Raw genomic sequence first — 24025 nt, forward strand, 5'->3', positions numbered from 1 at the left:
GGTTATTTATGCCAATTGCCCAAAGCAGGACCAGTGAGTGGTGCAGGAAGAGCACGTGGGGTCATTAAAGTGGTTTTTATGGCCTGCAAGACCTGACAAACCCTCAATATATTTACATCATATATAATGTTAACTGTCCGTAATCGCAGCTGTTGGCTAGTCTTATCTCTGAGAGAACGGCTTAGAGCCTGTTAGTGTGGGTTACTCGCGTCAGGGTCTGTAGAAGTTCGACTCTCCCAAATGGATCCCAGGTGGTTGCAGTAAGTTAATAATCTTGTTTTCCTCTATTTAATTAAATATGTACTTTCCTCCGCAACACCCTCGGGAATTAATCAAGGATGTAATTCAATCGTTCATGGAGAAATTGTGTCAAGTGATGCGCAAATGTGTCCTCATCTGTTCAGTTTTATCAATTTCAAAAGTCTAGAGTGTACGTTTGTGCATTTGTACATTACTGTTAATTTGGCATTGAGCTTCAAATCTAATTCTGTGTATCATGATTCTTATGTACTCAAAAAAAGTATCTTAAAAGCATTATACATGTGTAAAATCTTTTACTTTGGATTGTAATTCATATGCACATGTATTTTCGATCTTGTAACACAGAATGTGCATATATATACAATAACCCAATTTTGTACGTCGAGAAGTGCTTAGTTTGTGCCTAGGATCTGTATGTTGTGTTAAAAGTGAAGGTGAAGGACTGTGAGAAGCTAAGTGGTCTTGTATTGGTTTGCAGATGAGAGCGCAGAACATGAATCTTTAGATCGGACATAATGTGGGGTCATGTGCAGGGCAGAGAAGATGTGGTGTTGTGTGGTGGGGTCATGTACAGGGCAGTGAGGATGGTGAGGTAGAGCCACATGATTAACCAATCAAAAAACAACTGAAATGAGACTAAATTGTTCATTGAGAAAGTAGATTTTATACAAAGCATAAGACATTTTTTACCACTGTTATTTGTCGGTTTTCAACACCGGATATTCTGTGGTCTTTATTTGACAGATGAGGCTCAACTTGACCATTATAATCATGGTATGAAAAGTTTAAGCCATATCTTACTTTATGATGTTGTGCTTGGAAACAGAAGAAGTCAGACTGCTCTGTTCATTCACAATGTTCTCTTTACTCTGTGCACTGTGACATTTGCTGAGAGTAAACTCCTCTGCCATCTTCATAGTGCTGTGTTTCTATTCTGTGAAGGCCTGTGATATATTTTGAGAACTTGATTTAAATAAATGAACCAATGCCTCAGTTTTGGCTTTAGGAACTAATTCAGGCCATTTTGATGTGCAAAGGTTATACTTGTACAATACAATACAACACGATACACTACAATACAAACAAATAAACAAATGTAAAAAATATGTTTTAGGTTAAAGGAAAGGACATTTGAGTTGAAAGTACCGATATAACACTGATTGTTTTATGAGGGTCTGAAATTATTATTAATAATATTTATTTATTTATTTATTTATTTTTTGCCATGAAGGTGGATCGCACAATGTATCCACATTTTGTCGTTTACCATTTCAGTTCAGTTTACCTTGTTTTAAACATCGAGAGAGAGAGAGATTGAGATTATTTTGAAAAAATTGTCAGATTTGCAAATATTTCACAAAATTACTTGACCAGTTACACTATCAATCACTGATTGCATTTTGTGGTATCCAAACAATAGAGTGTAAAGACCAGACCTAGCTCTGTCTTGTAAGGCTGTGTCTGGTTGTAAATACTGCTGAGTTGTAAATTCCATGGCTTGCCAAAGTTCTTTCCTCCAGGCTCAAAGAAATGCCTTTTTGTTTTGTTTGTAGTGTGTGTGTGTGTGTGTGTGTGTATTTTCCCCCAATTTAATAAAAGAAGTAGGAAGGGCTTTAGATATCAAGTGTCATTTGTAGAATACTGAATTTGATAGAACTTCAGCTAGTATTAAGTTAAAGCTGGTATTAAGTTGAAGTTTATAAAGTTACTTGTATAAGCAAGAAATAGCTTAGCCTAAGTGTAAGTCTATCTTATTTGATATTCTAAGAAAAAACATAGATTAAACGATCAATGTTTACCAATCCATTGGCGGTAATCAGTCATTATTATTGTGAATGATATGTACACATATATGAATGTTTATAATATATTCAAGAATGTTACACATCACTTCAATAGGCATTTTTTAAATACATTTTAATTCATATCTTTAATTTTTAATGTCCATATTTCCCATAAATCAGAAATCTAGAAACATTTAAACAATTACATTTTAATTGTTGCTTTATTATTATTATTTTTAACATAGATGCCTTTTTAACATAGTGTTAATTCAGTTATCTAAGAATAACAATGCTGACAATGACATCATATGAATGTACTCCAATGTTTTAATCACGTCAAATCAGAAGTGTAAAACTGATATATCTTAGTACCATTTTTGGCTCAGAGTAGGTGCAGGTTTTACTCACTCAAAGGTTGATCGAGGTGGATAAAATTCCCAATTATACACTGACTAGAATATTAATCAAAATAATGTTAAATGAACAGCATTTTACAAAATTTTTTTGTGATGGTTTGGAAAATGGTGAGTCATTCAGAGAATAAATGGGTCATACAGTGTATACTGGGGTACAACCAACCATCACAAACACATTCAGTAAATGTCCATCACTATGAAAAAGATAAACTTTTTATATTATCATTAAGTCTTTGAATACTGTGTCAAAACATTAACTGCCAATAGGGGGCAATAGTTTTATATTCCTCTGTTTTCGTCTCTCCCAGTGCAGCTTACTCTGGGTTCAACATATACTTTTGACATATACCAGATTACTATCTAACTACACATACATGGAAAACGGCAGCAGTTTCATCCAATACATAGATACCTTCAGAAAGAATGACTAAATGACAGAGTTGGAAATCATGCCACGTCATGCAAAATAACTAAACAAGCCAATGCTTTCAATTTTGGAAAAAAACACATTCTTTTTGTATACAATTACTGTTTGGACATGCATTTTCCAAATAGAAAACAGTACCTTTGTTCTCTTTGTGGATAAACTCTTCTTTACTCAGTGATGAATGATTGAAAAACAAAATTAAAGTTGGTACTTGGACTGGTGGTTTTCTTAATAAACCAGTGTCAAGATTCTGATTTATGGAGGAAACCTTTGGTCATGGCAACATGAGCTGCATTTGCTACAATAAAACATTGGTGTGTAATAGCAAATACTTAGAATTTAATGCAGGAATTTTATGACTTAACACCCTTTACATTTGGCTGAATTATACCATAGAGTTTAGATTAACCTTTTTGTGTACCGTTTTTCCAGAGTTGGGCTTGGTTAATTGTAGCACTGAATATATACTGAACATCATAAAAACAGTTATATTTTCCTCTCTCATTTAATTACATTACTCCTATACTCTTTCCCTTGCTTTAGTATAAAGGTTAACATTCAGGGTAATTATTTTTTTTTGCCATTCATCACAATGACAAACAGTGGTCCAACGTCATATGTGAATTCCCAGTATGCCCACATTTACATGCTGTTAATTTGTATATATACAATGAGGCTGTAATCCAGAAAGAAGAAAACATGCCACATTCTTAAAAAAAAAAGGAACCAAAAAATCTATTCTGAATTGCCATGATAACCTGACCAAGTATGAATTCATTTTAGGTCCTCCATTGTTGCAAAAATAACTACATTCATCAAGGAAATAGTTCTGAAAATAACCTGTGCTAAATACATAGCCTTGTCCTACTTTAAAGGATCATGCCTTTGGACAGTTCACCCTCAATGAGAGACAAAGAGAAGTTGTACTAAAAACATAATTATCAGTAATAATTTAAATGCAGCTGTCAGATTAATATATGCAACATTGTACTGAGTTGCAATTATTATTATTTTTACAGATTACATAAACTTTAGATATTTACTCAAATATTAATTTAAATACTTACCAGGATAATGAAAGAGTGCATTATTTCCATCACAGCATTTCGATTACTGTAAATCTGTGTCAAAAGTTTTATATTATAAGGATATCCTTACCTCCCTGAGAAGACAAGTATATTTAAGTTATTTATATTTATTTTCTAAATTGCTTTCTTTCTTTTTAGCGCATGAGGAAATTGTGAGCCTGAGGGCAAGGAGGACCTCATTGTTGCATTGGTAAGTCTTACCGTTATTTTCTTGTTCTAGTATAATATTCTGGTCCCGTCTTGTTTCGCTGCGTGTAAACACAGAGGGCAGTGTTCCCTGACAATAGCGGCGAACAACTACAGCATATGCCCATGTGTCAGTGGCAAGAAGCTGTAGTTTAAGCTGTTGTCGTTCTAGTGAGCCAATAAGCTCTCTTTATTATTTTTAGGCATAACAATAGATGTTAATACACATTGTCTATTTATTTACGTATGGTGTAATCTAACGCCATATTTTAATATACATTAAAATAAAACTAAATTATTACATAGAATATATTAAAATATAAATACAAAATCATGTGTAACCCTGTTTTAAGCATATTAAGACTTAAAATAATAATAAACGAAAAAATCTAGAAATAAATATAAAGTCATAAAGCAAGTAAAACACAAATAACAAAAGACCAATGCTATTTTGTTCACAGAGAACAGAATAAAAACAAACTCATAAACTGATGCCACCTCAAATAATTAATCAAAGCTGTAAAATCATATTCATGATTTCTTAAAGAAAACCTGCACAATCAAGAGTACTCATATAAAACAAAACTAAATCAGGCTTTAAATGCTTAAGATTGCAAAAGAAAAAAAAAGGATCATAATAATAACAATAAAAAAAAGGCCTTGTACTTTTTATACAGTAGAACAACTTAGGTCACTTGAACTAATATTGACTCGATATTTATTACAAGAAATGTGCGCCCAAAAATGGAATCATTCAAAATTACTGCAAAGGGAATACATTAAATATCATATAGGCCTAAAATGTAATTCGTTCAAGCGTACACACAATAGATTTTGGTTATGGACAACTTTCATATCCTTCCATCTAAAATCACACCTTTTTACATACAGAATTTTCATACTGAATTATTTTCTATCTATCTATCTATCTATCTATCTATCTATCTATCTAGCTGTGTCTGGGGGGAATCACCTATATACAAATGAATCATCAGGCAAATTCGCCGGCGGTTATAGCATTTTGGAAGTCTCTACACTGTAACTAGTTATTGAGCTGGTGCAGGATCTGAGGCCATTTATGTGCAGAGGGAATTCATCGCTTTTCGCTCATCAATAACTCCTTGGCAGTGAACTATTGGAACGAGTCGAACGCGAGGGGTGAAATGCGGGTCAGGCTGTCTAACTAATATTAAAATGCGTCCGCAACACTAGAGCAGTGCCGAGTGGGTGGATGGGGGCGTTTTCAGGCCGGTGGGGGTGGACAAAAAAAAATCCCTATCACATCTGTAGGGTCTCGAAGTAAAATAAAAGACTTGAAATAAGGCAAATTCGGCTGTTTGCGAGCATTTCATTTGTTAAAGAGTTATGTCCTATCTGTTTGTTAGGTGTATATATATATATATATATGATAAAACAAAATAAAAATAATTACTTATTTTTCTCTGGTGGGTTGAAAATTGGATTTGAAACTATGGCCCCTGCTGCTTTTATAGCCTACATGGATTCTTAAAAGTTTAGAATTTATTTCCTGTTTTTCTTCTTTCTTTGATTTTTTTGTTTCCTTATTTGTTTCGTATCTGTTCCTGTTTAGATAGCTAAACTGGAGAGAGAAATGCAGGACACGGTCTTGCAGGTTACCGGGCGGTCATATGGTAATAGCGTGCACAATAAACCCCAAGGAACAAAAGAAACTTATTTTTCATCAGTGCTGTCACGTGTCCGCTTTGTGCACAACATGTTTGAGACGGAATATTCAAGTGGGTGCTCCTATGTTTTCGAGATTTAATAGAATTTGATAGTAAAATTATTTATCGTTTTTCCTTCCCATGCCCACTCACTCTTTCATGTTTTCAATATCATTTACTTAACCTATTGGAGTGTTGAAATGAGATATGGAAAATATTAAAAAAGCAGAACTCGTCAAAACACATTTAACCTCAACGAAAAAAATTAATACATTTTTCATGACATTACTTCTTTCATAACATAAAAGTTTTTTTTTAATGTGAAAAGGCTAATCAATTAAGTGTTCAATATAAATAAATAAAAGCATTTCCAAATCCGTGTTAAGAAAAAAGTAATTTGTTAGTCTCACTACTGATTTTCAAGTTTTACTGCCATATTGTTTTTGAGCAATTAAAAAATAAATTAAACAAAACAATTAAAAGTTTTTTTTAACGTTTTTTTTAAAGAAACGACTAACGAATATTACTAAAATTATATTATTTTACCAGTTCCCTATATATAAATTCTGACCAGATTGTGTAGATGCCAAACAGAAACCTATCCCCAGAAAATTATTCAGCCCCTATTCAAGATGGTGAAGAGGTCATAGTCTAACCTGACTTTTTTATATTTTAATTTTTGTATTTTTTTTGTTCGTTGAATTCTGTTTCAAAACTTCCATTAGAAGAAAGCCCTGTCAGTAGTCGCCTATATGTACCCTGTAGAACCGAATTTGTGTCCAAAGCATGAAAATCGCAAATACGTCTCTACAGGAATACATGGGCGACGTAAAAGCCACGAAAGCCAAGTTGGGTTTGTATTCATCTCGATCAGAGGCACGTGACTTTGCATGAAAGTCGTGTGTGCTTACTATCATAAGTAGATTTAGCTTGAATGAACAGGACTACTATGAAGACAAACATACTTAGCCAAAATTGTACATCTCGTAGAAGAGGAAAAAAGATGAACATACCATCGCTGTAAACGGTTAATTTAAAGCCTTTATAGCGTAATTAAACACAAAATCTCCTCTCAACCTCCACATTTTGCCTAAAGTAGTGGAATAATAAGTTAACTGTATAAATAGGCTAGAATTTCTAACGTAGTTTCACTTGGTTCTTTTAATAACTGTAGCCTATATAAATAATAGGGATAACGACATATTAGACTATGTGCCAATTATCCAGGAAATTTGCTTTGCACTGGCATATACAGATTAGAGATAAGAGAAAATATGTTCATTCTAATATATATTTTTGCCTTAAAAAAAAAGAAGAAAAAAAAAATATATATATATATAATAGCACAGGATTGTGTTGTGTTATTATTAGCCATAGTTATGTATATCTGATCCGTTACTTAAGTTTAAATGTGATTGATATTTTATTTATTTAACTTAATTGTTAAATTCTTTAAACAGTGTAATGTTAAAATCTTTTAGGTAACAGCACATGCACAAGTTTACTGAGAAACATCTCTAGGTGCAGTGGCATGATCCGAGAAGATTTGGCCATTGTGTATGAGTGTGTGAGAGAGCGAGAAAGGGGAAAGAGAGAGAGGGAGAGAGAGAAAGAGAGAGAGAGAGAGATAAAGAGAGAGAGAGGGAGAGAAAGACTGAAAGACTTCGCGGACAATGGCGGAAAATTGAAGGTATATTTGCGAAAGCTGTGGTTCCTTATCCGGGGACTACATCGCCCCATGCCATTGGGCCATCGTATCACGTGGTAAAAGTAACTTTACAGGGTTGCTCGCTAGTAGGAGGGCTTTATGGAGCAGAAAAACGACAAAGCTAGAAAAATTATTTTCCACTCCAGAAATTAATGATCATGAGCTCGTATTTGATGGACTCTAACTACATCGATCCGAAATTTCCTCCTTGCGAGGAATATTCGCAAAATAGCTACATTCCCGAACACAGCCCCGAATATTACAGCCGTGCAAGGGACAGTGGCTACCAGCATCACCACCAGGAGTTATACCCTCCGCGGGCAAGCTACCAGGAGCGTCAGTATAACTGTGCAAGCATCCCTGAGCCTGATACTCAAAGAGGACATGGACTGCCTCACGCGGGGCACCTGCTCGGAAAAGGGCAATCTGCCTCATGTGAGCCCCCACCGTTACCCCTGTCTCCTGCCACCCCTCCGGCTGCATCGTCCGCCTGCAATCAAGCCACCCCGGAGCATCCCAACAGCTCAGCTTCTGCCAAACAACCCGTAGTGTACCCCTGGATGAAGAAAATTCACGTCAGCACCGGTAGGCAACTTGAGCGCATTTCTCTTAAGCACTATAAAGCTCGCCCCTCATCCTAACTCTCTCTCTCCGTCTGCCTCACTCCTTTTTACACTCATCCCCTGGCCAGCCTCTGCTACGATAGGATAGAAGCCTTTGAAATGGCACAATTGAGGCGGATTTACGACTAGGCATTGGTAATTACACCCACCATAAATTTTATAGCCGAGGTATACTCTGGGCAGTCGTATCACCATGTGGCTTCTCTTGTTATGAGTGTGCGAGAGAGTGAGGGAGATCTGGGACCAGAGAAAAACTAAGCTTTATAATGTTGCATTAATAATTCAGTGCTGAGTCCAATGTGATTTTAGCCTTATTATAGAAAGCTAACTTTTAGATATTTTAGCCCACCCTCATTTCCCCTGTCGCCACCATTTCTCAATGAAAGACACGCTTGTTTACCCTATCCTTCCCTCGCTGCTTCTTTTCTTTTCTATTCTATTCTGTTCTGTTCTGCTCTTTCTTTCTTTCTTTCTTTCCCTTTGCTTCTCCTCTTTCCAGTGAACTCTAGTTACAATGGAGCGGAACCCAAGCGGTCTAGAACTGCTTACACTCGCCAGCAAGTCTTAGAATTGGAGAAGGAATTCCACTATAATCGGTACTTAACACGGCGAAGACGTATCGAGATTGCTCATTCCTTGGTCCTCTCGGAAAGGCAAATCAAAATTTGGTTTCAGAACCGCAGGATGAAGTGGAAAAAAGACCATAGGCTGCCAAACACCAAAGTCAGATCCTCATCCTCCACGGGCATTTCCTCCGGGTCCAACACAAGCTCAGCGGCTGGCGTTGTGGCGGCAGCTTCCACCACTAACACCATGTCAGCCTCCGAGGACCTCTCCGGAAGCGAGCGTGGCGAGGATATTACAAGGTTATAAGAGAACTATTTCGAGGAGAGAAGGGAAGATCAAATGACTGATTATTTATAAAATATAATATATTTTGTTTTCGTAGGTATCTTGTGCGTAAAGGGGTTCCTTTAAGTCCACAGTTATATAAAATGCATGTTATATAGCATGGATTATTGCGAATACCTATGGATTATTTTTTACGCGAAACAGGGTTTAATTTATCTAAAACTGAATTAATATGATGTTTGTTTTTGTTTTTTGTTTTTTTTTCTAAGAGAAATGTTTTGGGCGAAGCAGGATATGGACATTTTATTCAAATGTTATTTGAGGGCCTTTCTTTGCCCAGCTGCCAAGGTGAAGTGCACAACGAATCTATTTATTTCTCACTTGAGAGAGCTGGTACCTTTTTTTGTTTTGTACTGTAAATGAAAAACACTATCGTGGGTATCGATAGGAGAAAAAAAAGATCGTCTTTGTTTTCTTTAAATGTAAATCATGCTGTGGGTTATCTGTCGTATGGAAAGATTAAGATTTTAAATTATAATTTAGTTTTTGTTGTGATGGAGTTGTGTTTAGGCTTTTTGCAGCAGATTGTTGTGAGATGCAATAAAACCAGTTTAGTGTATTTGTGCTAATTATATTGGTCAATAAAACGTAAGTGTCTATTAGTTTTACCTAGACTCGAGTGACTTTTATTAATCATAAGTAGCGAAACAAATTCTCTATAATTTTTAACAGGAGATGTAGAGACTTTCATGTTAGTAGTCAGTTGCATATGCAGATGTAGGCCCAGAAGTAAAACAATGTTATCCGTACATTTAAAAATCTACGTGGTGTCATTGGGGTTGCAGCATTCGTTCTTGCAGAAAATTAATTATAAACACTTTATTTCTGCTCTAATATCTACAACGCAGTCTCTCAGATTTAAGCGCTCGGTTTGTGTGGGTTAGCATGGGCTGTGTACCCATCACTTTCTCGCGCATGCTTTTAACGTGGCACATAATTCGGGCCTTTTTTAGTAGGAACCTTATCGCTTTTCATTCCACAGGATGGCTTGTTGTTATTAATTACACTGTTTTCAACATGGCTCAAAATGTCTCTAAAAATCAATTCCAGCATTCAAAAATGTCCTGCACTGCTTCTATTTTTCCATTATTGATTTCAAGCGTTATGAAGCTGCGAAACTAATTCAAGCAATTCGTTTTATTTTGTGGATAAACTAAACAGTGAAAAATTGGTAGATATTGAGACATTTAAAAATAGGTCTAACAATTTATGGACTTGATGGAACATTTATTTGTGCTTTGTTTTGTTGAGTTGATAAAAATAATTTACAATTCTTTAGTATTTAAATTAATACTAGAATTCATCTTGTTATGTTTCGTATTACAAGATTTATTACAAAATAACCGAGACTAATCACGATTGTAAAAATTCAAACAAAAAAGTTTGTAAAAAGACCAATGTAAAGAGACAAAGGCTGTGATATCGGTCAGCTATGTCCATATTGTTATTTTTAAAGAAGCAATTTGCATGATGTGAAATATAATCCTAGTTCCTCGGTTTGGAAAGTTCTGATTCAGACCACTCCTCTTTGTGTGCCATATTGTTATTTTTAAAAAGTGGCGCTAGATCGAAGCAACGTCATGGCCAAAGCAGATAGTAGGATAGTAGGAGACACACAGGGCCAAAATCTGCACGCTGTGGCCTTGCAAGAGGCCACAATGCTGCACAGAACGCACCCACATGCAAATTAGTTGAAATTCTATTGTGATGTTTTTTTTTCTAAATGCACAAGAATATATTAAAATTTAAATATTAGAACACTTAGCGTCTCTATTGATATCAGTTCTCGAAGAAAAAAAACATTACAGAAAATAAGGAATGTGTTTGATTAATTGTAAATCGGCCTGACTTGAATGAAAATTACACAACGGCTTTCTAAGTGGGGGGCTGAGGAGCACAAAGGAGTGAGTCATTTTAGACCATCAATCAAGTCCGGCAGCAATAGTCAATTGTACTTCTAATGTATAAAGTTGTACAGGCACTAAATAGTGCACAAAAGCGTCACTGCAAAATATGTTTCAGCGGATAGTTTGTCCAAACCTAAATGAGAAGAAAGGCACTGGCCATCGTCTCAGCCTGGCCATGACTTTGGAAAGGCACTTGAAAAGAGTAGGTGCAGAACTGCATTCAGGGACCATTATGTGACCGAACAGCAGAGAGAAATAAATGTGCACGCCTAAATCGTAGCATCCCGGCAGTCTCTTTCGAGATGCTGTCGCCTCCATGTCGCGAGGCTGAAAATGTACTTTATTGAAGTTTGTGACAACTAAGAAATTTCGAGTTCAATTTGGGGACACGTTTTCTGTCCCATTAGTTTCGTTTCAGCCGGGTCGGCCGACCTCTCCCACCCCTTGACCTCACTGGCTCTCTCAACGTGTACCTTCTGTGTGCACCCTCACCGGTGCTCTTGCTTTCATTGTGGGGTTTTGCTTATATTGATGTGCCAACAGAAGAAGAAGGACATCTGAATGTGTTTCTCCTTTGTTGCTTGGCACCGTATGACCTACGAGATCGGTGAACTCTGAGACAAGGCTCTTCTTTAGCGTGCGACCTTGTAACTTTTTCTTTAGGAGGCATCCATTTTCGAGCTGTTAGTGTAGTGCTGGTCAGTCTCTAAGTAGTTTCTACCTTCACCTAAATGAAAGAAAAAAATTATATATATATATATATATATATATATATATATATATATATATATATATATATATATATATATATATTATTTTTTATTATTATTGTTGCAATTGAGACAAAATAGGCATATAGTTCAAAATAGGAATAAAACTGTCAGGAACATGTAGACGTGTACAAATAGATTTTTGTATTGACTTAATATTTAATAGCAGGTTTTCTGTTAGTCAAACAGGTAAGACAACTTTTAAAAACATATAATACAAATATGTTTTCTGAAACAAAAAAGAGGGAAATTTTGGGTAGCGCTGACATTTGTTTGATAGATTTCTGACATTCCACGGCAGATGTAAAGCAGCTTTTGTGTTGCGAAAAAGCATTTTAAAAGAAGGAGTATAACACATAAATCACGTTTGACTTCTAATGTGCTGAACTAATATTTACATTCATAAACCAAACAAACTGTAACGTTTAGGAGACAGGAGATACGTAGCCTATGAAAGTCATCCCATGTGTTGTGTGGCTGCTTACCAGCCAAAAAAACCTTTAATACAAGTTTCATTTTTGCATGCAAAAATCTTTATTTTAAACAATATTTAGTAGCTATTCACAAACTGTAAAAAGCCACCTTCCAAGTGATGTGACCCTTACAGTTTAAAATGTAACCAAATTCAGTGTTGTTGATAATGATTTAGTCGCATTATATATATTATTATTATTTTATTTTTTTCAATATAACCTGTTAATTTCGATGTTGCCACATGAAGGATATATATATATATATATATATACATACATACATACATACATACATATACATATATATATATATATATATATATATATACATATATATATATATATATATATATATATATATATATATATATATATATATATATATATATATATATATATATATATATATATATATATATATAAGCTACCAAATTTATTTTATTTTTTTTATTTTTTTTTAAAAGGAGTGTTGGCTCCTTGGAACATATGTTACAAAAGACACGATCTGACTAATATCAAAAAGGTTACTAAAATTGAATTTAATTGAAACTTTAATCGTTTTGGTACCCTATTTGACGAAGATCTTCAGGCACATTACTTTAGTGCTCTGTGCTGGAGTGCATATTATTTTATTATGCTGCAAAATAAGACAGTCTAATTAGGTGACAAAGCACAGATAATTTCAAATATCCTTTTTTTAAGCTGTTAGAAGAGTATTATATTAGATATATTTTCCCACAGTATTTGTTGATGGCAATTAAGAAATGCACCGATAGTTGCAAAAACAGTAGCCTAGGCCTTTTCCAATACCTCATAACTGATCCCAATAACTTAATTTATGCAGAATGAGCAACATGGCGCCAGCAGTTGCACTAAGCCCTGTTTCCAATAAAGTTACAAATCACCCTCTAAAAGATCGTCTTCGTTTCTGTTATACATTATTTAATGATGGTGGTGTACCGTTACCAAAACCAGCACATAGGTCGTTTGTTATAAAATAAAATATAAATGCAACTTTAAATTACAACCCTACAATATGACAAAGGGCTAACTACAAAATGTAAATGTCTGCAGCTTGTTAAAGAAGTTATCCAGTTGCTTTGAGTTAAGAAAAATATTGCATTTATTATTTTAAAAATGTTTATATACAATTTATTTAATATTTATATGATCATTTAGAGTGATTATTACTTGTACATTTATAGGCTATATATGTATTTATTTAATATTGTATAAATATATCATATACTATATGTATAATGTTAACTTAATCATCACTTGTAACAGATTATAAATACAAGAATTCAGAAAATAATTCAGTAATTATAATTGTAATATAATTAAATTAATATGAGCATCATACCAGATGCGATATGGCAGTGGTTAACCTTTAACACTATATTTGCTAGCCATAAAAATCATAGAAGGACACAGTGCATGGGCTGCAATTACGGCCACGGTTTAATCCGCACTGTAGTGAACTGTACCGTATAGAGAGGTGGACATTTCTTTGTATGCGTCCATAAATCAAAAAGATGATTGAAGGTTGCCCCTGCAATACAAGTAGTAAGTGCCAAGCTGCACAAAATCTGTTTTGCTTAGGTTTTTGAACCTGCCCTTGTAGGAAGAAGAGGAGGAGGAGACAAGCAGGAAGAGCAAGAAGATCCTCACCTGTCTGCAGAAACGCGTTTACCAAACACTTTATCAAAAATGGTTATATTTATTGTTAAACATAAGTGTGGTAGCAAATTCACTAAATTCAAATTCACAGAAATATACACATACATGATCTAATATTGTAATTTTTCGTCTGTAGTTCTAAATTGTCAGGTGTTATTCAAATGATTTTTTGTTTCTGAATACAGTTACAGTTGTTTATGTTTTTATTACTAGTTTATACTGACTTAGTGATTGCAGTTGCACAGTTTAATTTTAAAGTAGACTAGCACTTGCATAGCAATTAAGATCTGCTTTCGAGCAACCGACCCAGAAACAACTCCTAACCTAAATGGGAAGTGAAGAACTACGTTTTGCGTGTGTTTATACTGAACCTGACACTGACACTGACCCGTCAAGACATACATCTTCTACCATGTTAATCAAAAACAGATGAAATTATAATGAGAACAGCTGATTGTTTCTTTCAAAGTTAAATGCTAGTAACGAGTCTTCTGTGTGAACTGATCTTGTCCTGTGGTTGACTTGTAGGATATAAATTAAGTTTTTACAACGCACCACTTTTCATAGGCCTATTTGAACAAATATTTTGCCTTTCGGTTTAGGCTTACTATTCTAATTTCCATTACCATGGTGCTTTTCTTGCACCGCATTTCTCACGATATCTTACTGAAACATTATACACATTAAAATATTAATCTTTCATAATATAAAAAAAAAACAATAAGAAATTATGAACAATGAACAATAGGAAATTACCATTAGGCTACAAGATGGAGCCAAGTTGTGTGAAGTACTGAAGGCATTGTTATTTCGGCTTTTTATTCTAAAATGCATTTTTATCAGCTCTTTTTGTAAGATAAGTGTCTTCTCAAAGCAATTAAGTTAGTGATGAAAGGTGTAGATTCTTAGCATTGTTACGAGGTCCTCTGTGTAAACTGAGCCGCGGTGAACGACGCAGAAAGGCTCAGAGTTGAATCGGGGGTCACCATGTTATTTTCCAGAAATGTCGCAGTCCTTCCACTGAATATCCGCTCGACACATGAAATAGATAAATACAGCTATTGCTCCAGATATAAGTGTCCTTTGTGAGAGTCTAACCATGACTTTGACTCTTACACTTTTCGTTCTTTTAGACACTTTTTTATGCGAAACGGATAACATGAGCGAAGAAGAGTGTCTGCATTGCCCTAAACAATCTCCATAATCTTTGTTCTGATGTCTTGCCCCTTAGCCTTTACACTCAATATGACCCCGAATGCAATGTCTAATGGCCACCCAAACTAAAGCAGTCCGAAAGAGGGGACACGACAGAAAGGAAAACTTAAAAAAAAACACACACACACACACATTTTTCCTAGAAACAAAAAAATAATAATAACAATTATGGCACACAAAAAATTGTTTAAAGTTTGTGTAAAGTTTTAATAGGACAAAAACCAAAAACATAAATTAACTGCTTTTATTCAAGTCAGAAATGTGATTGAATGAAGCTAAAAACACCATCGAAAGGTAGGCTAGACATAGCTCCGTCGTGTAGGTTGTGAATTATATTAAGATAAATAGACTAAGTCCAACAACAACAAGACACCCCCTGAACTGTGCATTAAAAATACTAATAATAATACTCGTCGCAAAAAAAAACCCATAAAACAACACTCCTAATCCAGTCTCACGCAAAGCATGCTGGGAACTAGAAATCCATGAGCTAGCCCATAAACTTGTGCTAATTGAGAACACGCCTTAACTTCTGGTTAAGTGTTAGACAAGCAAGCATAAGTGGTAAATGCAGAAACTCCTTTAATGATAAAAAGTCTTTGGCGCGTTTGGGGTTTTCCCGAAATCACGGTAGGCCTATAAATGGATCGTAAAACGATCTTACAAATCATCTTAGAGTTATGGGTTATTTCCCCAAAGCATTGTTAATAGTAGCATGTAATTCGCCATAGATCGACAAGTGTTCTCGAGAAATCGGAACACATGCATCGTGAAAAGACATAGAGTCACCTGCAGAAGGCAAAAATACAGCTAAACTTGATAAAGTTACAATGACTACACTTTAGTGTTCAGTAATGTGACTTGTAAGTGAAATGAAAACCCTGTTTACATTTTAACGAAAATATTCAATTTCCGGTGTTCTCGCACTTTTTCGTGTTAAATTATTGGAGTTACTGGTGAAAGTTTTGCCCATTAGTTCTTTGGATCTGGCTGCCAAGCAAGTTTGACGTAACAGAACAATCTGCTTGCTAGTTTGAAAAGAGTCCTCAACCCATTGCTTGGCGGTAAAAAAAAAATAGTAATAAAAAAAATAGCTTAATTAGCCCATATTTAGAATTTTTTATTATTTTAACAATAAAAAACCGTTTTATTCGTGTAAAAAACTATACATATTTTTTTTTTTATTCCTGGATTACTAAAGGCAAGATAGATAGGTCTCTGATAAAAAAGATGAGTGATCTTGTGATCGGTTCAAGTTGCCAGGCAACAACCTAAGAGAGTCGCTCACTGAATAGAACATCCATTATCTCTAAAAGTTCCTGAATTTACCGAGTTACCGATTGAAGCCACATCGCGTAACCTGTTTTTAACGAATGAACCAGTAGTCTTTTACCCAGTGTCTGTCTATAAATTCTCATTACAATTAAGAATAGAAGAGAATGGTCGTCATATGAAATGCCACCTGTGAACATCTCTGTTTCTCTCTATCTGTCTTTCTCTCTTATTCTCTCTGTCTTTCATAATTATCTGAAGCAAACGTTTATAAAGGCTACTATGAGGTGGATAAATTAATGTAAGAGCTTAACGACACAAGTCAGAAACTTTCCTCGTCCACAGTCCTAAAAAACAGACATCATTAACGGTCACGCAAGTTTCCTAAGCAAACCCTTTTTGAAGTTCCCCAGTTTGCACAAGTTACCAAACAAACAATAAATAAAGTATATTCACTGTCACGTCACACTGGTTGATACCCTTGTAGCCTAAACGAAAGTCTTTCTTGTTGCAACTGAGAAGTTCCCAGTGTCACAGTATAGATGTACAATTGTGTATTGAGGCTTTTGTCCAGTTCTCCGGGGTGTCTGCAATGTGTCTAAACATATGCGGTCATGAGGAGGTCACTAGACGTGCTGCTGAGCCCCAATGATTAATGTCATCTCCTCTATAGAGAAATGGCATTCATAGATTAACGTTTTCTGTACAATATGGTGAGTGGTTCAACTAGGCATGTTCTATTAGCATAGAATATAATTTCTAGTGTGCTAAATAAAGACTATTAGGCATAAGGTGTTTAGATAAAATGCAATGAAAACGTTAGAAATAAAATATGAAATATGCATTTCAACATAAATGCAAATAAAACTTCTAGACACATATAATAACAGGTATAGTTTTATTTTGACCTTTTATTTTGCGTGAATGTACAGAATACAGAAGTATGCAAAATGTGGAACGTGGGGAGGAAGTTATGAAGTATGAAATCACTGCCAACATGGCAACTTTATATAAACTGTACCATGTGTGAATTGTAGTCAGGTTTTCTAATGTTATATATTTTTAAATAGTTGACAGAATTCACCTTTCATGACACCGGTCCACTTTAAAATAAAACAATGAAACAATATTGTAGTGCAGTCGACCCTAAGTCGATCTTATTTCTAAGTTTGATGAACTCTTGAGAGATCTCTCCAAATTTCTATAGTTGTATTTAGGTTCAGATTTGTTTACAGCGAAGCAGGGCACCGAAGATATAAATCTAGTCTCTGCTCTTCAGAGACAGACCCATTTGTATGCATCGTTATAAGCAACAACATCCTCTGTTCATTAAAATCCTTTCCTGGATTTACTCTCTTATCTGTCCTATGCCTAAAACCATTAGGATATTACTAATGTTTATTGAAGAAATTAATCCGAAGCGTTGTGCAGAAACAATGAAAAGATTATGATTTTATGAAATGCAAAATGTCTGCTTGTAGATTTCAATAACAAACCTTACATACAAAAAGAAAGAACTATTCACAAGGTATCAATGTCTTTCATCCCCAAAAATGTTTCAAATGTTTTATTCTCCAAAATTGTAGGTTATGTCCTCAAGAGTTGGAGTTATGTGAGAGAAAGCAACAGACAGCTGTATGCAGCGGCCCTTTGTGCATTCCATTAATTTGTTTACAATTTCTAAAATTTACCTCATTGCCGTTTTATCCTCTTTAGAGAACCTGTTTTTGCATGAAATGGTTAAAGCGATGTTATTATCGATGTTTTATGCAGCTGTTTGTGTCAGCAACCACAAGAGCGCAGAAGGTAGGGAGGAATTATAAAAGGGTTGACACCCAGAGCGACCGGCGCGCTTTTGTGAGAGAAAGAAAAATGATTTATTGCCAGCAACGTGGTTCAAACAGAGTTCACAGAGAATTGTAGTGTACCGGCGGAGGCGCTGAGTTATGGTCTTGCTGAGCCACTACATCAAAGATTCCTTTTCAGATTTAGTGAATGGACCCAGCGGCATGAGACAAGGGAACAAACTTACTTTAATTAGAAAATTCCCAAGATCACAGGCGACTTTCAAACAATAAGGGAAGAGATTGAAATATATGAAAGGTACAAGGGGGGCCATAAAACCTGCAGAAGAATAATAAAACCCTCCCTATGGCCTCCACCACCACTTCCCAAAATATTAATAGTAATGAAATAAAAAATGCATCGAAGTTGTTTAAATAGCATTTATTGAATATCTAATTCATATGTCGTTATGGAATGAGCAGGCCTACACTTGCATTCCTTGCACACTCGGGCGCTCTAATCTTTCATGTTAATAGCACTTCAACTCGGCAGAAGCCGGACTTGTAATATGCATAGTGAATGCTTCTATATGACCAAGCTTGTGACAGCAATTAACTGAACTCAAAATAACAAATCGTTTTTAGGAAAAGTTTGATTTTAGCCTTACAACCGAAGAGGATGGCCACATGGCTCCTTGATATTCTTCTTTAATAAACAGTATATGAATGGTTATTTGACTAGTTAAACCATCCGAAATTAAATATAAGGCTTTTGAATTGCTATAATTTTTTACCGATATTGTTTTAATGGAGCCCAAAGTTATCATAATAGATATATGTAAGTACTGAGACGACCATTATACAAAACATACTTGCCCATACTGGCAGGCCTCTTTTGGGTTTCAGAAACTCATTATTGAGATCTGTGTATTATTATAAGCATTCTCTGGAAAAAGTAAGTAAATAAATAAAAGTATAAAATCCCTGCAAGAGAAAGAGTGAATCGTTGAGGCAATCAGTCTTTGTCTTGGGAAATACGTTAGACATGTTATTGACAGTACTGAGTGTCTGAGTAAATACTCAAACAAGACACTGTGGAGAGTAAATGAAAAGGGACTAGTCCTTGGTTTTCAGTCCTTGTGCACAATTAATCACTAGTGCGAGACAACCGCTGTCCACAGCTTATGTAGCCTAAAGGAAGGGTGATGTCTTTTATGTTCATTTCAGACTGGGGATACTAATTTACTTCAGCGTGACTGCTTTATATAATGTTATCGGCAAGCAGTCGTTATAATTAGCAATTGGCTAAAAACGAATCCTACGATAGGTGTCTGGGAAAAACAGCGATCTGGACAGGTTGAGCGCTAAATAACGTTTTGTGGCAATTACCCTCTTCCCTCCACCAGCTTAGCTTCATGACGTCAGAGGACAAAGGCTAATTCTGTTGCGAATTAAAAGGTTTTGTGATCAATCTTTAATTATTTAAAAAGACTAAAATGATTTTAAAACAACACGTTACCCGACTTCAACAAGTTTCTAAAGACCTCACCATTATCCTAAAATGTCGTGCTTACGCCAAATCCGGGCTGTTCCTGCTCTTTGTTCATCGAGACGTTGTTTTAAATAGTAGACAACGCGATTCTTAGCTACTACACGCGATGATCTTGAACGTTTCTTTGGTTACCCGAGACGAGCAAATAGCCATATCGGCGACTATTTCCGTACACTGCCAGTTAACTGAAAAATGAAACTCTTATAATTTCACTAAGATTATTTTTGACGTGCATTGTCAGTACAGCACTGACAGTAGATCTCTTTGTTTGACCACACCCATTGATTCTCTTGATGTCTCTTTCACCAGGTAAAAATGCGCAGAAATCTCAACACACGTCGGAAATTGTACAGAAACGCCATTGATATTCGAAAGATCCATTTAACGCGTGGTGCAATATTTCTTTCACAGCTCAGAAACGTTGGTTATTATATATACGTAGGCTATATATATTTTTTTTATTAATTTATTATTATTATTTTTTTTTACAAAAAACATGACTATGGAGAAAGACAAACAATTTATATGACTGAAATATTTTATTTATAAAAAGACACTGCTAAAACATCTACATGGCTGTTTTTACGAAGGATTAAGACATTTAATATATAAAATCAGTACATGTTTTGAGCTGTAGTTACAACTGTAAAGCGTTACAGGAACAGTTATTTAACTATACGGCAAATAAGTCGATTATTATATAATACCTACCACAGAGGACTGATAAGTCAGTCAAGGTCTCAAACATTGTATTATAAAACGTTATCACCGAAATGAAGTCTGTATTCTGCAATCCATTGTGGCAAAACTAAGGAGAATCGATCCCAGACATGCATGTCTTTTCTCTGTCCAAATGGGTCTCTTTCTCCCTCCCACCTCCCAAATCACGCTCTCTCAACACTGTCAGCAAGGTAACAGGGTAATGTGTGCGCCCTGCTCATGGCTTTTCGTCTGTCCACAGGATAATCATTCGAAATGGTAAAATAGTTGAAGAATGCGGAGGAAAACGGAATCCTCGTTTGGTTGCTTTCGAGCACTTTACAACTCAAACAGCCAGTGCGCGAGGCTATTGGATGAGGCCATCACGTGACTACATTGTTTACCCTTGTTGGAAAACAATTAAAGACGGCAGTGAGTGTACTTTAATGTCTTTCCTACACCTTGTGTGATCAATTATCCAACCGGAGTGGTCAGGGCGGGTAGAGATGCACAATAATTCGTTTCACGATTTTCATATTAATAATGCTTACTTGAACAAGGTATGTTGCAATAAATCTCATGTTTGTTCTATGGAGCCACATTTGTCCCCTTGTGCTCTGCAGGAGAGCAGTTTTGCGTGGAGACAACATGCTGAAGAAAATTCATCAAAACGTTATGAAGGCCATATGTGGAACTTTCAAAAACTCTCTCAACATCCCTATTCATCCTCCGCTGGTGTCAGCCGCTCCGCGAATGAAACGACAAAATCCTTGGACCGGGCGAATGCAACGGAAAGAGACGAGGGGTGCAAGCGGTCAACTTCCTTCTTTTCAACCAAGAAGTACCCTTGGATGAGAGAGACACATACACCTATAAGCTTCAGCTCCATAAACGTCATGGAATCAGGTGAGAGAACTCGTTTTTGGACTAAATGAGGTATATTGATTCGTACTACTTAAAAATAACCACTTAATCTAATCAGTCAGTCATATTTTAGTCGATAATGAATAACAGCTGGATAAGACTTGGTTCTATGTTAATGTGACTTGTCACTACAGTTACTAATCAATAATTAGTGTTTTCCTTCCTTCTTAAATAGAAAATGAACCTCTAATTACAGGCAACATTTCAATCTTGATTAATAAAGACTGCTCATTTCCAGTAAAAATCCATGTGAGAAGAAACCAAATGTATCTCAAACTAAAGTTTTATTATGTTTGATAAAAGTCATTAATTTATATATATATATATATATATTTATATATATATATATATACATATATAAACAATAACAAAAAAAAACAAGATGGGGCAAATATTATTGTATGCGTATTACTCATTGATAAAAACACAATTACAATGTATATATTTTAAGTATAGTAATTTTTGTCTAACAGCAGTTACACTGTGAAAATATGTTCTTCTCAAGTTAAAAATGCATAAGCTGCATAAAAGGGAAAAAAAGAAAGAAGAGAACTTCTAAGAAAAGTAATATTTTCTAAAACCAGCCAGTTGTTCTGTGAACTTGATTAGTGTTTAAACTTTTACTAAGGAGCGGGGAAAAAAAAAAAGCTTACTGTGAAATTTTTATATTATCTGAGGCTATGCTTTTCTGGGTCACACAGATAAGACTGCTTCACTTGTTTTAACCTAAGCAAAATCATACTAGTGAACATTCTTCACACATACAAGAATTAATGACATGTTTTATATACATATACATATACATATATATATATATATATATATATATATATATATATATATGTGGTGATTTTAAGCTTATATGTGCAGTAATAACATTATGGCGTTGAGAGGTCACTTCTTGAAGAACTTGTGTTGATAGGAAGTACAGTGAGTGAAAACACACACACACACACACACACACACACACACACACACTCATTAGGAATCTAACCACAGTAGAAATCATATGAAATGGATAATTGACTTAGTGATTAGTCTACCAACAGTGGTCTGCCCACAGACAGTGTGCTGGATTCTCAGTACACTGATTTATCACTGGGGGTTTAAACTTGCAGCTGAGCATATTCAAGGATGTCATGCTACATTCTCATCATCACAGTTTAGGCATCAGAGAGATTTGCTCTGGCATTATGCTATATGCATCACAGTTAATACTTTGGGAAGAGAGTTCTGTTCTGAACATTGAGAGATCTTAGATCTGATATACTTTAAAATGTCTATATATCTGCATATTTTCCAGGTGATTCCAGGTACAGCAGTGGTGAAGTACAGGATAGCGGCTGTTCTAATAGTAAACGGGCACGTGCAGCATTCACCTCGTCCCAGCTGCTCGAGCTGGAGAAGGAGTTTCACTTCAGCGCTTACCTGTGCCGCAACCGGAGACTTGAAATGGCTGCGCTGTTGAAGCTCACTGACCGCCAGATTAAAATCTGGTTCCAAAACCGTCGTATGAAGTATAAGAAAGATCACAAAGAAAAGTCAATGGCAAAGTCCTCTTACTCTTACCTGGAAACAGGTAACCAGCCCTTTGTGATTAGTGGCAGCACAGTGGATCCTCCAGTGCCATTAAAATTCCAATACCACTATGAGAGACCATCCATGTCTGGTATGAACTGTGCCCAGAGCCACTGGTGAAACTACAAAATGTCCAACAGCCAGGTTCTCCAGTTAACAAACAACACTAAAGCACGATTCACATCAATGGTGAAAATGACTGAATCCTCTTGGATATGTGAGATACAAATTCTCCACAAAATATGTACCTTTCTGTCACTGACCAGTTATTTCCAGTATTATAGCTAACTCTTTCTGACATTATTTATATTTAAGGAAATAGAAGATTTATTACCTCTACATGACGATTTATATGAAAAGTTAAGTTCAATAGCCAAGTTCGCTCTGAACCAGATTACATGTTATCAGCTAGTACATGGTAAATCAGAGCTAGTCTCTACTGTGCATAAACTGCTGTAGTAATATCTTTGAAAAGCACCAAGATTTATTGCGCACAGATCCAGGCTCACTTGTACAAGTTTATCTCTTGGGCACAAAAAATACATTTTAAAAAAGGGCATTCAAGACTTTGAATGGCCATTAACATCCGCTCAACTTTTGAATGTACATACATATTTTTATTGCTCCCAAAAAGACATGCTATTTTTTCCATGGCATGTGCTGAAACTCGGAATGTTGTTGATTATAATGGCCAGAAATGTTCAAATATTCAACCCATGTTGAGAGGTGTTGTGTTCTTATGAAATTATGTTTTCCTATCGACTGACTTTGACTTTAAAGCAAAGTTTCGTTTTCCTGTTTATACTGAAAGTACTGCTCATTTGAATCTGAATCTAAAGCAACAAAACAGGAAACCAAACACTGTCACAGTGTTATGTCATTGTCAGAATTCTTGCTTTGATGATGTTTTGATTTTACCAATAAAGTGTGAACATGCCAGAGTTGCAATGTAAAATATGTTCATAAATCTAGTTCTTACTACTTTTAGTGTACTTCAGTCATATTTGATTAAAAGCATGCTTTCTGAAACTGCTTCAAACTCATTCATTCCTTCTGGATAGTTAATAATAAAGGTGAATAT

At 35.3% G+C, this 24025-nt stretch overlaps 2 protein-coding genes across 4 annotated transcripts; both read left to right on the plus strand.

Moving 5' to 3' along the window:
• Positions 1-4114: 4114 nt before the first annotated feature.
• On the plus strand, positions 4115-23692 carry hoxc3a (homeobox C3a). 2 transcript variants are annotated; one of them, XM_059528273.1, is made up of 3 exons: positions 4115-4166; positions 21066-21348; positions 22670-23692. In XM_059528273.1, the coding sequence occupies exons 2-3, from the start codon at positions 21129-21131 to the stop codon at positions 23062-23064; spliced, it is 615 nt and encodes a 204-aa protein (XP_059384256.1). In that variant the 5' UTR covers positions 4115-4166; positions 21066-21128; the 3' UTR covers positions 23065-23692. The 2 variants fall into 2 exon arrangements, with proteins under 2 accessions (XP_059384256.1, XP_059384255.1); XM_059528272.1 differs by lacking the exon at positions 4115-4166 and having other exon boundaries at positions 20881-21348.
• On the plus strand, positions 7454-20817 carry LOC132118433 (homeobox protein Hox-C4a). 2 transcript variants are annotated; one of them, XM_059528269.1, is made up of 2 exons: positions 7454-8140; positions 20705-20817. In XM_059528269.1, exons 1-2 carry the CDS (start codon positions 7708-7710, stop codon positions 20707-20709), a joined length of 438 nt encoding a protein of 145 aa, XP_059384252.1. In that variant the 5' UTR covers positions 7454-7707; the 3' UTR covers positions 20710-20817. The 2 variants fall into 2 exon arrangements, with proteins under 2 accessions (XP_059384252.1, XP_059384251.1); XM_059528268.1 differs by lacking the exon at positions 20705-20817 and adding an exon at positions 8678-9698 and having other exon boundaries at positions 7461-8140.
• Positions 23693-24025: the final 333 nt, after the last annotated feature.

The sequence above is a fragment of the Carassius carassius genome, chromosome 37 (assembly GCF_963082965.1).
Source record: "Carassius carassius chromosome 37, fCarCar2.1, whole genome shotgun sequence".
NCBI lineage: Eukaryota > Metazoa > Chordata > Actinopteri > Cypriniformes > Cyprinidae > Carassius > Carassius carassius.

Coding starts and splice junctions, on each gene's coding strand:
- LOC132118433 (XM_059528268.1), top strand. CDS start 7,708: ATGATCATGAGCTCGTATTTGATGGACTCTAACTACATCGATCCGAAA. Junction 8,141..8,677: donor GAAAATTCACGTCAGCACCG/GTAGGCAACTTG, acceptor TCCTCTTTCCAG/TGAACTCTAGTTACAATGGA.
- hoxc3a (XM_059528272.1), top strand. CDS start 20,949: ATGCACAATAATTCGTTTCACGATTTTCATATTAATAATGCTTACTTG. Junction 21,349..22,669: donor CATAAACGTCATGGAATCAG/GTGAGAGAACTC, acceptor CATATTTTCCAG/GTGATTCCAGGTACAGCAGT.